At 43.1% G+C, this 14,467-nt stretch overlaps 1 protein-coding gene across 1 annotated transcript in view; it reads left to right on the plus strand.

The window, feature by feature from the left end:
- CPS1 (carbamoyl-phosphate synthase 1) overlaps positions 1–14,467 on the plus strand; it is a gene marked incomplete at its 3' end in the record, with an annotated part of 173,698 nt that overhangs the window by 107,864 nt on the left and 51,367 nt on the right. The window contains exons 22-23 of the mRNA XM_083354439.1: positions 8,193–8,334; positions 12,842–12,907. Coding sequence (XP_083210565.1) covers positions 8,193–8,334; positions 12,842–12,907 — 208 coding nt within the window. The remainder of the gene's footprint in view (positions 1–8,192; positions 8,335–12,841; positions 12,908–14,467) is intronic.

A 14,467-nucleotide genomic window follows, 5' to 3' on the forward strand; every position in this document is an offset into this window, starting at 1 on the left:
CCCAGAGTCACCTTGTAGCAGAGATGGGCAGTGTAAAAAAAATTAATAAATACTACTACTAGTAGTAGTACTGATGATGATGATGTAAGTTTTTAAATTATACTTTAGTGATCAACACTAGGGGAATTGAACTTCAAATAGTATATTTGAATCAGTATCCAGTTCCAATCAGTATATGTATCAATTGTTTTCATTAGGTACACATTCTTACTAAAATACAGAAAACAGTGACAGGGAGGGGAGGATAATTCTAAGCATGTTACTTTGCATTATCTGAATTGTCTGAATTAAGTGAGACTTTCTTAGAAGTATGGGTGAGATACTTTACCTAGTTTACTAGTGCAAAAGATGACTTGCACTTCCTTCACACCAAAGAAAAGACAATAGTCTGGTTTTTGTTGTCACCTTTTCCTCCAGGGTCATCTTGTAATCCCTGCATGGTTTTATTTTCATGCTTCTACTCCTGCTTACGCCACTTACAAATTGTTTTATGCATTACAAAACATCTACAACTTTATAAAGGAAGTCATTTTTCTTTATCGTATGTGTAGGAAAATCTTACCAAAGGCTTTCACAAGCTTTTCAAGCTCCTTACCATAGATCTAAAGGAGAAACAAATTGTAAGTGGTGAAGCCTATTTATTTGAAAGTTAAATTTCTAAGCAAGGACCTTCTTAACAAGATGTACAAGAAGCAAGAGAGCTCAAAATCTATGCAAGCTTTGTTCTCTTTTTCTTTTGTTAAAATGTAGCTCCAAAACAAAGCAAAGTGAAGCAAAACAGCGGATAAACAGAGAACAATTCTCAATTTCTGATATTTGAAGACTCTTCTCTAGTTTTTCTTTGATATCTTTGAGGCCAAACAAATCAAGTTTTAATATTTCATGTAAACATTGTTTGCAGCCCATCTCAACTCCCCCCCCCACCAAAACCTGATTTCCTTTCCCTGGATGTGCTTCTGTGATTGATATTTTTCTTAAGATGTGGAACTCAGAAGTTGACAATGAATTTCAGTGTAGCTTGTCTAATAGAAAAGAGCAGGAGAAGTCTGGGAAATGATGCTATTGTGAATGAAACCAAGACTACGTGATTTTTTTTTAGCAGCCTTGTCTCATTGTTTGCTCAAATTCAGATTGTCTTCCATTACTTGGATCAGATCACAGGTAGCGCTGTCAAGGAAATTCTCTCTCATGGTTATTGGTTTAACGGCAGGAAGGACGAGGGAGACGCGTCTTCATTAACAGCCTTTATTAACTTAGCCCGGACAAAGAACGGAACAGTACAACAAGCCTTATATAGGCAGCTGTCAAATGGGACAGCAAATCAGGTGCGGAAATTTCTCCCGCCGAGGGATCGTGTGCTAATGGGTCAGCTGGCAGTTTTGACATTTTCCCCCAGTGATAGCGCAAGTGCGTTAGCTGGGGGAATCCCGTCAGCTGGTTTTGGCGGCAGCCGGTATTTTGACAGCTAGCCGCTGTCAGGGCGTTCGGCTGGGGCGCATGCATCGGTTTTGACAGTTAGCGGCTGCCGCTGTTCTGACAGCCCGCGGTTTTGACAGCTTGCGGGCAGGGTGCATGCGCGGCGTTTGACAGCTGTCAAACGGCTGCGTGTAGACAGTCTTGGCAGGCCGCGGGGCGCGACTGCGCATGCGCGATTCCTTTGACAGCTGTCAGTGCGGCCGCGTGGAGCGGCCTGTGACAGCTGTCATTATTGTAAATATGCTGCACCCCTTTCCCCCCCCTTGGTTAGAACACATAACTTTTGAACTGTATAATCAACTGTTGTTGGAGCGTGTTGGCGAGCTTCCGGCCCATTCGAAGTCCGTCAAGTATGCTGGAGGTTTCTTCGTTCAAGTGGATCTGCGAAGTGGTGGTTCCACGTTTGTCGCGGGGGCCTCCTCGGGTGTGTTGAGTTGGAGATCGGTGGGAGTAGGGATGTCTTCCGGGTAGATGGTGCTGGGGGGGTTGGGATTTTCCAAAGTTGGTTCTGGCGCGGTGTTGGTGGGTGCTCTGGGCCGAAGTTGATCGGCGTGCCTTCGCAGTGTGAGTCCCCCGCCAACGTTGATGGTGTAAGACAGGGGGCCAGTCTGATCGAGGACTACCCCCTGGGTCCATCTATCCCTTCCCCCATAATTGCGAGCCCAGACATTTTGTCCCTGAGTGAATGTTTTTGGTGGCAGGCAGTCCGGCTTTTCTGCTGCTGGTCTGTCAGGGTGCAGTCTGTCAAGGAGAGTCACCAGCTGGCGACCCCATCTGAGTTCTGCGCGGGATTTCCCTGTGGTGGACACGGGAGTGGTGTGGTGTGCGAGGAGAAAGCGGGCGAGTCGGAGGTGCCAGTTCCCGATGACAAGTCTGCGGAGGGAGTCCTTAGTGGTCTTCACCATGACCTCTGCGAGGCCGTTACTCGATGGGTGGAAAGGGGCCGATGTCGCATGCCTAATACAGTTGCTCCTCGTGAAGATCTGAAAATCACGGGAGGTAAATTGAGGCCCGTTGTCAGTAATTATTACGTCGGGAAGACCATGAGTGGCAAAACCCCCCCTTAAGGCTTGGATGGTGGCACTTGAGGTGGTGCTTGAAACCGGGAGAACCTCCAGCCATTTGGAGTAGCTGTCTACGATGATCAGGAAGGTTTGACCCTGAAATGGGCTGGCAAAATCAAGGTGGATGCGGGACCAGGGTTTTTTTGTGATTTCCCATTTGTGTACCGGAGCATGGGGTGGGGCAGGTCTGGTTTGTTGGCAGAGGTAGCAGCCGGCTACATGTTGTTCTATGTCCCTGTCTAGGGAGGGCCACCAAACATAACTACGTGCCAAGGCTTTCATTTTAGTGATGCCCGGGTGGCCGTCGTGAAGGGTCTGGAGAACCTATGGCACGGTGGGACTATCACCCTGCATCCCCAGAGGATGCAGCCTAAGTGGGTGTTGAGCTCGTGGCGCTTTGTAAAATATGGCTGGATGGAGGGGCTGGGGCAAGAAGATTGCCAGCCTGATGAGGCCCAGGATAGTACCCTGCTGAGGATGGGATCCCTGCTTGTGGCGTGGGCAATGTCCTTGGCTGTCACTGGGCATTCTGTGAGTTCTTGTATGGCCAGGATATGGCCAGCTGGGGCTGGGTCTGGATCTATTTGAGGCAGTGGGAGCCTGCTGAGGCCGTCAGCATGGGACATTTCCTTGCCGGGCTTGTAAATCAGCTGATAGGAATATGCGGATAGAAATGTGGTCCATCGCAGCATGCGAGGGGACAAAATTTGGGGTGTTTGACGGTCCCATGTGAATATTCCTAGGAGAGGTTTGTGATCCGTGTAGATTGTGAAGGGTCTGCCGTAGAGATAATCATGGAATTTTTTAATTCTAGCTACTATGGCCAGGGCTTCCTTATCTATTTGAGCATAGTTACGTTCGGGCTTTGAAAGGGTCCTGGAGTAATATGCTATTGGAGCTTGAGTGCCGTCGTTTAGGGAGTGGCTGAGGACTGCCCCAATGCCATAAGGGGATGCATCGCAGGCGATGCATAGGGGTTTGGTTTCATTGTAATGCGATATGGTGGTATCGCTAGAGAGCAATTGTTTCAGCTGGTTAAAACTGTCATTGTGCAATGTGGTCCATTGCCAGGGGGCTCCTTTATCTAACAGCCTAATGAGAGGCTCCGCTATTGTAGCTTTGCCTGGTAAAAAGGAGTGGTAAAAGTTCAGGAGCCCTAGGAATGCCTGGAGCTCCGTTTTATTTTTCGGGTGTGTGTGTGTGTGTGCGGCTTTAATTGCTTGTATTTTGGAATTGGTGGGGTGAATACCCTTGCCGTCTATCCTATATCCTAGAAAGTCTGTAGAGGGAACCCCGATGGAGCATTTCTCCCGTTTGAGTTTTAACCCAGCTGCCCGGAACCTGGTGAGGACTTCGTGCAGCCTGGTTGCTAAGGTATGGGTGGAGTCGCCCGTGATGAGGACGTCATCAAAGTAAGGGCAGACTCCTGGGATGCCTTTAAGGGTTCGTTCTATGACTTCCTGGAATATTCCAGGTGCCACGGAGATGCCGAACTGGAGGCGGTTCACTTTGAACGCCCCTCTATGAGTCACTATGGTCTGGGCATCTGCAGTCTCCCTGGTTACTGGGAGTTGCAGGAAGGCATGTGCTAGGTCCAATTTGGCGAAAATGGAGCCGGAGCCAATTTCTGAGAGAACGTCTCTCACTGAGGGGACTGGGTACGCGTGGGGGTTGAGCGCGCGGTTCAGGGTTGCTTTATAATCCGCGCAGATTCTCACTTCCCCGTTTGGTTTGACAGGCGTCACGATGGGGGTTTCCCATGTTCCGCTGTCAGTGGGTTCTAGGACTCCTAAATTGAGTAAGCGGTCTAGCTCTTTATCTATCTTTTGTTTTAAGGCGAAAGGGACTTTCCTGGCCTTTATTCTAATTGGTCCTATCTCTGGCTTGAGCTTAAGGTCGATGGGGGGCCCGTTGTATTTGCCCAGTGACCCGTCGAATACATCTGCAAAGTTTTTGCAGATGTTTTCCAGAGAATGGGCGTGAATACGATTTGTGCCTTCGAGGCGAATGCCTAATGCCTCGAACCAGTCCAGTCCGATGAGGCTGGTTCTGGGTTGTTTAGATATTTGGGCTGTTAGGTGTCCTGAAAATTTTTTAAAATCGACCTTCAGGTTGGCTTGTCCCTTTAAATCTATTGGGGCGCCCTGGAAATCTGCCAGCATAACCTTGGAGGGTTGGATGGGGATGCGGTGATTGGCTTTGCTTGCTATCCTCTGGAGCGTGTCCCCTGACAGGATGGAAACGGAGGACCCTGAGTCGACCTCCATTTCGCAGGGGATTCCCTGGATTTTGACCCAGGCTCTGACTTTTGCCCTGGTGAGGTGATTTACGGGGGCTTTGGTTAGGGAAAATACGGACCCTACAGACCCCTGGGGAGGGCGGGGAAGGTCAGTCCTACCTACGGGGATCTCGTCAAGGTCGTGGAGGGTCTCCCGGTTTAGGCTGCGACAAGCGGAGCGGATGTGGCTGGTCTTGCCACATCCATGGCACTTCGCGTTTCTAAACCTGCAAGTGGCCCTGGCATGGCCCCCGCCACAGCTCGCACACTTCGCCCTGAGACTGGTCTGCAGTTTCTTCGTGCTGGGGGCTGTCTGTCGGTCTTGGCTGCAGTTCCCTTCACGGCCGGCGACCATGCGGTTGAACCGGGAGAGGATTGCGTCGACCCTGGAGTCAGGCTCCGGTGGCCCTTGGTCGAGCTCTCGAGCTTGATGGACGGAGGCGCCGAACGTCTGGGGTTCGTCACAATGGCTGTCTTCATACGCCATTATCTCCAAGGTGAGCTCTGCGAGGTCCATTGTGGGTCTTGCCACAAGCTTCCTCTGCAGGCGCACGTTTTGGAGACTGGCGATGACTTGATCCCGAATTCGGTCCTCCAAGTCGGGGGAGTGGCATTTGCGGGCGGCATGTCTGACGGCGGCGATGAAAGTGGTGGAGGGCTCACCGGGTTGCTGTCTTCGACGGGCGAAGAAGAGTCGCCAGTATAGCTCTAACCGCCTCGGCATGAAGTGTTTGCTGAGGTGATCTGTGAGCTCGGCGTATGGTACTATAGCGACCGGGTCCGGGCTGCAGAGGCCGACGGCGATGTCATATACTGCCGGCCCACTGAGGCATAGGAGCGCGGCGGCCTTGTGGCGGTCCTCCGTGATTTTGTTCACGAGGAGGTACCCCTCGACTTGGCCCCAGTGCAACTCCCATCCTTTGGGGTGGCGGACGTCGAACTCCCTCACGTGCCCTAGATTTGCCATGCTGGGTCCACGGTCCTGTGGCACCAGAATAGCTCGCTTGCCCAGTTGGTGACTTAGCTCGTGACTTCAGCGATTTCGACTGGGACAGCTACGCCTCTGGGCCGTGACTTCAGCTAGTACCGGTATCCCATCCTCGTCGCCAGGTGGTTTAACAGCAGGAAGGATGAGGGAGACACATCTTCATTAACAGCCTTTATTAACTTAGCCCAGACAAAGAACGGAACAGTACAACAAGCCTTATATAGGCAGCTGTCAAACGGGACAGCAAATCAGGTGCGGGAATTTCTCCCGCCGAGGGATCGTGTGCCAATGGGTCAGCTGGCAGTTTTGACATTTCCCCCAGTGATAGCGCAAGTGCGTTAGCTGGGGGAATCCCGTCAGCTGGTTTTGGCGGCAGCCGGTATTTTGACAGCTAGCCGCTGTCAGGGCGTTCGGCTGGGGCGCATGCGTCGGTTTTGACAGTTAGCGGCTGCCGCTGTTCTGACAGCCCGCGGTTTTGACAGCTTGCGGGCAGGGTGCATGTGCGGCGTTTGACAGCTGTCAAACGGCCGCGTGTAGACGGTCTTGGCAGGCCGCGGGGCGCGACTGCGCATGCGCGATTCCTTTGACAGCTGTCAGTGCGGCCGCGTGGAGCGGCCTGTGACAGCTGTCATTATTGTAAATATGATGCAGTTATGATTTCTTGTACCCTATGACTCCCTCACTAAACTTTCCTACTGGTATCTAGCCTGAGCCCTGACATTTTTTGGCTGAAGTCCTAAACTGGCGGATCCTACTTAGCTTCTGATGTGAGATGAGACTAGAGTTATATTATCTGCTATACCTGCTAAGAACATTTATAAAATACTGAGTAGCACAGGCTTCAGAGCAAAATGCTGCCATATTCTACTGAAGATTTTCTTTCATGGTAACACAGATCCATTAACTAAAACTCATTGAGAACACTTCCTTAACCAGCTCTTGATCCAGAATTTATTTCTTAAATGTATACTTTACTGTCTTGTCTATAAGGATATCAAGAAAAGCTTTATAGTAAATCATGAACTCATGCCCATGATTTACTATATTAGTAAATCTAAATTGATTTATATACGCATGTGATCTGCATGATTTATTCCTAATACATTTCTCTGGCTTCCAGTAATCAATGAATTGTTAATTGCAGACATAATGCTTAATAGTTAGTTCTAAAATAATGCCTCATTTATAGTTTCTCTATTTTTTTTTTTGAGGATAGAAACAGAAAGTATATGTCTACAGTTATTCTTACACTTTATCTGTTCTACAAGACTTCTTAAAAATTATAAACAGTGTCTTTAAAAACACACCTGCAAATTCTTTCATCACCCTAAAACTGCTATTTTACTTTTCCAGTTGTTTCACAATGGAACAGCTGTGCATACTTAAAGTTGGTAACTTAAAATGACAATTTAAGTCTAGCAATTATTTCAGGCAGAAAGTATGAGAAGGTGGAAACCTTGATGGGCACAATATTATCAAAGAAATAATTTCAGAGGTTTTCATATAATAAACGGATGTGATTATCATACAGTATTAATATGTTGATGAATATACAGATTGTCCTTATATTGCGGGTAAAAGTTGCTGGTGGAAAGAGAACTTGTGAGAGAAGAACAGGATTTTAACAACCAGGAGATGGGAATGAGGGTGGGTTATATAAAACTGGACGCACATAATGATATTTTAGAGAAAACTGTTATGTATTGTTTAGGATTAGGTAAAAAATAAGTATAAACAAATATAAAATATGTTTTAATACTGCAATAGATTTAATAAACTCAGATAGAATAAATTGATTAGGAATATTTAAGAGATTAGGTATGAGATAACTATTGGGTACATCTACCATTTCTGCTTTTATTTTAAGAATACAAACTGAATTGTGTAGTGTATAATGTTTAATGTTTTATGATGCTTTTTAAAGCATTGTCTTGATTAATAAATTATTAAAATGATAGTAAATATAATCTCTGCATTTTTGGAATTAAAGAGTATAATATAACAGTGGAAGAATTCCTTCCAGAATTGCTTACTTGTGAAAGATACGCAAGGAAGTAGTTTTGAATCTCTTGGCAAGCTACATGTCAGACTTGACCTCAGAGAAAACTGTTTATATCCCAGATAATTGGGTTAGCAGCCAATTATTGTTCTGGATCACATACTTTCTCCAAGGAAAAAGCAATATTTTAAGCACTCAGCAGCTTAAGACAGTGTATTGGATTTATTAATAAGGAAAGATTTGAGTTTGGTTCCCCTCCCCCATTTTTTCTGCTTTTCACTTTATTCCATGTACATTTCATCCTCTCCTGAGGCTGAAAAATATAGGAGCAGAACATGAAACCTGTATCCATTATGCATTCTTTTTTATGTTTTATGTTGATTACAGTGACACTGTTCCAGAAGAAAGCCTGAGGAGAGCCAAGCAGATCGGCTTCTCAGATAAGCAAATTGGGAAATGTCTGGGACTGAGTGAAACTCAGAGCAGGGAACTGAGAATCAAGAAGAACATAATCCCTTGGGTGAAACAGGTATAAATGCATATCCATTAGCTGCTACTATTATTGCTATTTTGCTGTAAACACTGAAGATATAACGCCAACTAGAAGTATGTACATTTGATAATCATTGACATTGTTAACTTTTCATCTCTCAAGAACAGTGTTCCTATTTACAAGAACCTGATTGCACAGGGTGTACCCATATTGCAAAATTGCCCTGTTGTGAGAATAGGCCATCAACAATTTCTGGAGAGGAGAAATGGAAGATTACATCCTCTACTCATCTCCAGCATATTGAATGCAACCTCTAGCACAGAGGTCCCAACCCCTGGACCGTGGCCCACTACTTGGCTTCACAAACGGGCCACATGAGTGGTGGGCCAGCATGCATTCACACAAGCAGCAGGCCAGTGGACTTGCATAAGTGGCAGGCCAGTGAACCTGTATGCACAGCTCAACTTGTGGCATTTGCTGTCTGTTGCTATCTTCCCAATTCTGGCTTTGTTCTTAAGCCTTGATCCTGTTGTAGCCAGAATTAACACCTCTGTCTCTTTCTTCAAGTTTCCTGCTGTTAGCCATTGCCAGGTCTTGTTATTATCTGCATTGGCTGCTGATGTGTGTGTGTGTGTGTGTGTGTGTGTGTGTGTGTGTGTGTGTGTGTATGTGTGTACTGGCCCTGTAATACCTTGCTTGGCTATGTCTCTTTTCTTCATTTGATCTTTCTTGTAGGCCAGTTTGGTCTATCCAATGTTCAGTAAGTCTTCGGCATATATTAGCTTCAGTGCACCACAGATATATTTCTGAATTTTTTCTTCTTCAATTGTCTGGTGTAGTTGCAACATTCCTTGCACATCTATGGTTTGTCAACATTGCTGCATGGATGAAGCCCATGACTTTTTTTGTCATTATTTTTCTGGTCTTCCTAACCAGGGCTTTTAGTTCTGTTTTGGTCACACATTTGTCCAGTCCAAATTCCATTGAAATATCTTGGCTGCATATATGGACACTGTTGAGTAGCAATTCTGTTTCAAATGGTGATTTTCCATAAAACTTCAAATTGTTCATGTAAAAGGAGATGGAATAGCCTGGCAGAGGTTTTTGATATTTGATGGCCATGGTCTGATTTGTTCAGTATTGTTGACAAATGAATCAGTACAGTACAGTATCAGTCTTCTTGAAGGATTCCTTTCTTGATATTAACCTCTCCCAGTGACTACTGACCCACTCTGTGTCTTCCGTTGTGCCATCAATCTTTACACAAAGCTTCTGTGCAAACTTTTTACTGACTCCTGTTAGTTCTAGGCACTTGATTATTCAGTCAAATGGCAGGGAGTCAAATGCCTTCCTGTAATCAATCCAAGCTACATTCAAATTTGTCTTCCTGTTATTATTACTACTACATAAAAAATGTGAAATCACAGCTAGTAGTTCTTCAGATGATGTGGCCTTCATACACATCAAGGTCTCCCTAACACCTAGGATGTTGTAATGTATTGGTGTAGTATATGTGCAGATCCAAGAAATGTGGCTTTTGGCATTGATAGATGGGAATTTTCTCAATGTGAATATTTTCCAAGTGCCCTCCAAGATTTGTTGTTGTTGTTACCTTTTTATTTCCCTGAGCTATTTACTGGATTTTTTTTTAAAAAATAAATCTACTAATTAAAATGCTTGCTTTTTTTCTAAATGTCCCAGAAAAATGTAGTGATCAAGTCTTGTAGTACTTTTTCATTTAGGTTGCAAATTGAAGCTAATTCCTGCTTCAATTTTTCTGACTTTTTTCTTGCCATATAAAGTTCTGATTCCTCTTCTTCTTCTTCTTCTTTTAATAAGGTTCCCATTTCATCATTGGCTACTTCTACCACAAGGAACTGTTTCACTTCAAAATTCCCTGATTAGTCAGATCCAGTCCATGTTTTTATAATTAGTTTTCTTTAGAATTAACAATGATTCATTGACATGCTAACTTGTGATTTCACTAAATTTGTTTGTCTAGAAACATTTAGGCTGAGAGAGAGAGAGAAGAGGTAAAGTGGTAGGTCTATATCCTATAAAAGGCATGACCCCCAAAGCCAGTTAATAGAAACATTCTGTCATGGAATGTCCTGACTTTGATATATGGTAGAATATCAAGTGTTCCAGAAGCAGTCTGACTTCACTTCTGACTTTTGAAAGGCTTGTTCTGAAAGTTCTGGTAAAAATCTACAATTGCTGAAACATTCAGGGCTCATTTTGAAGTCGGGCCACTTTTGGTGTACTTGGAATAGCCTGTTTTGAGTTCTGAATGACATGGTGAAAACGTTTCACATCTATGCAGCAAGTCAGCTTCCTGGCTGACTTTGTCCAGTGCTACAAGCCAAGCAGGGTCTGGCCTGCTTTCTAGTGGATATGAGACAGTTAAGGGCTGTTGGCTAATCTGGGAAGTTACAAAAACACCCTGGGAAGGAGGAAATGGCAAACAACTTCCATACTGTTGCCAAGAAAACTGTATGAGTACATCTGTTCAATGTGCTTGAGGGAAACTTTACATTTACCCAGCAGGTCTAGCCTTTATTTTCAGCAACAGAAGTCTCTCCTAGATAATGACTTCCCTGATTCAAATAGGTAAATAATGGAAATAGGTAAAATAATGCATGACTGGAAATAGCTGAAGCATCCCAAGTTAGGTGTTCTGTGATTTAACAACTGATCTATTTCTTTTTAAATCAGCCTTCAGTCTTGGGCACACCGAGCAGTACATAGTCATAAATGGTCATCTGGCTTGCTATACAATAAAACCAATACAACTCAATGTTTTGAACACTTCATTTGTTAGCCTTAGAAGCCAAACATGTGATCTATAGGATTTGCATCCTCTCACTTCTTGTCACCAAGCGATTTTTCCAAGATAGCCAGCTGTCTCTCTACATTGTTTAATATCCGAGCATCAGTCTATTTCAACAGAGATCGTTTCACATTAAATCATGCATTTTCTTTGTCAAAATAAAAATTAACATTAAATAATTTTCACTTAATGAAAGGTAGATCTGCTTTTCCACCTTATTCTGAACTGAGCCATTTCCTCTGTTTTGGTTTTAAGCAGTGAAGTAAAAAAGATGATCCATTTTTCTTTGTGACCATAATATGTGTAACTCCATTTGCCTATCATTCTGTAGAACAGTATTTTAAGTTACAGGTTCATTCAGAGTTTATTATGGTTGTGTAATATGTTTCTCAGCTATAGTATTTGTGACAGTCCCACAGTTGCTTTCAAATGTGTTCATATTGCTGTTCAGTTAAGGGATACTGAAATGGATGTTTTATGTGCTTTTCTCCTTCTTTTTAAGAGATTATTGACTTCTCTTGAAGTTATTGGTGAATCCATGTTCACCTAAAAGCTTGTCCAAATACTGTCCCCTTTCTTGCTTCACTTCCATTACATTCTGGTCCCATTAAGGCAAGCATGGAAATTTTTGTAGTGCTCTGGCTTTGCAGCATTGGTGACTGTACAGTGTTCCTTGAATGACAAGCATCAATTTATCTTTTGACATGTCTCTCTGTCTCTCTGTGGTGTGTGTGTGTGGAGAGAGAAACCAAAAGATAATTAAAAAGGAAATCTATAGAGTCAGAACAAGATATTTTTTACTACAGGGTCAGATTGTGTTCTATGCTCTAATTCAGAAAGATATATATAAAGGGTCAAAAGTTACAGAAGTGATATGGATACATGAAAAACAAGCTGCATAGGTTTAATGTTAAAACCACATTTACTGCTGAGCATTAGCTTTGCTCACCTTACCTGAGAGCAAACCCCATTGAATAAAATGGGACTCCCTTTTGAGAAATCAGGAATGTATTTATCCACATTTGGCAAAAAGGTAGTTTATTAGGTTAAGTGCACACAGCAGAACCATGTAGACTTTTGAAACTTCTAATCCAGATATCAAGAAAAGAATTTGAAAGTTCCCTCCATAACTATTAAGCATGAGACTACCATTTGAGAATCCAGGGGGGGGGGGTTCTATTGCCTGAAATGTATTAAATAAATAAAGCAGAAGGATGATGGGTGGTTAATCTTACACATTTTTATGCAGAAAAACAATCTAGGATTTCTTTTAGTTTTGATTTAAAATGAGACCAGTGTTACTGTGTGGAGGAGGGCCAACCAACCACATTCCAGGTTTATGGTTCACTCTTCATCCACATTAGACAATAAATTTGACGGATTCCTCTAGTTTTATTCTTTGAAGACTCTTTGTTCTTGGCCAAACCTCGGTTGTCTCCAAAGCCTCTTGTGCATACATATTATTGTATGTAGGCATCAACAAGGAGGCAGTGAATTTCAGTTAGTGCTTAAGTTGAAATTATTAAGTTAAAATAACATTTGACTTGATGGTTGCTTGTATTGTGTCAGTAAGTACCTGAAAAGAAAGGTAACACACACAAACACACACACACACACACACACTCTGGAGAGAAACAGGACAAGCAAGGAATGATACTGCATGAGCCTGACAAATAGTTGTTTTCATACTGACAAGTCTCCCCTCTTTTACAGATAGATACGCTGGCAGGAGAATATCCTGCTGTAACTAATTACCTCTATGTCACTTACAATGGTCAGGTAAGTGCTATCATTTACTAAGTTACACTATTGTGTATTATGATGTATTTTCTCCCATTAGTATCTATTGACCTTGCAACTCAAATTCACTCACTCTGTAGGCAGTTATAGTTTACAGCAGTTGGCAGAGGCATAATCCCACTGGAGTAGAGATGGAAATATTTTCTATTATTTTTACTGAGCAACTAAAAATATAGCTGGGGGCTTTAAGGTCTTTTTGAACTAGAATAGTAGACAGATAAGGAATGAGAATTTACCCAGAGCACCACAGTTTTATCTTCTGTGAACAACTACAGTAATATGCACCCTTTCTCTTTGCTGCAGATGGCCAAAGAGGATGATGATAATTTAGTTATTTATAAAATTTATTTGCCACCCATCATGTTTCAAAGTGACTCTGGGTGGCTTACATCCAAGGGTCCCAGAGATATAAGTTTTACTTGCCAGTTTGCACTGTGGAAGATTTTTTTCTTTAGGAAATTTAACCTCTCGCTGCTAAATAAATTTGTGGAGTCCAATACGTTACAAGTGCAATTGGTGAAACTGTCCCATTTCATTTCATACTAGTTATTGACAATAAATTGTATAGTAAAAAACCCCCACTAATTCTCTTGGTCTTTGTACAAATGGTTTTGATGAGGATGATTGCTTCAAGAATTTGGTAGCACTGGAGGAATGCAGCAGAATGGTTATTGAGCGAATGACAGAGTTTGGCTGAGGAGATGAGCTAACTTCTTTAATAAAAATTCTGTGGGAAGTATTATTTCCCAGTATTACACTTCTGCTAGCATGTCACTGAGTCATTAGGCATCCACAGAAATACTAGAGAACTGTAATGCCAAATCAATCTGGGATTTATATTTGAAAGAGTTGCTGACCAGTAATTAATTATTTGCGGGAAAGGCAACTGAACAGTAAAAGCAAAAAGAAAAATGGAGACCATTCTAAGCTAAAGAAGCTGAGAAGGTAGGGCATAAAGTACTGGAAAATGATAGCATCAAAGATAGCAAGATGAATCATGATAGACTTTCAGCCAAGCATGGCAGAGATAATTGACTTTTTATGCAATATTTTTGTAGGCTGAACAGTTATTAGTCTGAGTCAAGGCCAGATGAAATGGAAATCAGTTAGTATGGGACGTCCAGTAGCAGTGGAGGTCAGAAAGAGTTCAGCAGGCAATGACAGTAACAGATCAAATATTTAGCCTGTATGATCTTAATGTACATGTAAGTTTATTTACCTCAGTGGCTATGGCTGGACTTAATGTGTGATCATTATTGTGTTATGGTGAAGACCATAGTAACAGATTATGGCTTCTTTCAAGTTGGGTTACTTTTAGACTCTGGTTATCACCCAAACAAGGTCTCAGGTTACACATTGTTTAAACATCCCCCCCCCCCCCACACACACACATTTCTGGCATTCTGACAAAGAGCTACAGTAAGGAACTGCTCCTGGCTCATTTTAATCTCCAATGAGTATGTGGAGACTATTACTTCTGACAAGAAATTTGGGATAAAAAAAATAACATTACCTGATCAGAATAGCCTACTACTATAG

This window comes from Vipera ursinii, assembly GCF_947247035.1.
Source record: "Vipera ursinii genome assembly, chromosome: 1".
NCBI classification, from domain to species: domain Eukaryota; kingdom Metazoa; phylum Chordata; class Lepidosauria; order Squamata; family Viperidae; genus Vipera; species Vipera ursinii.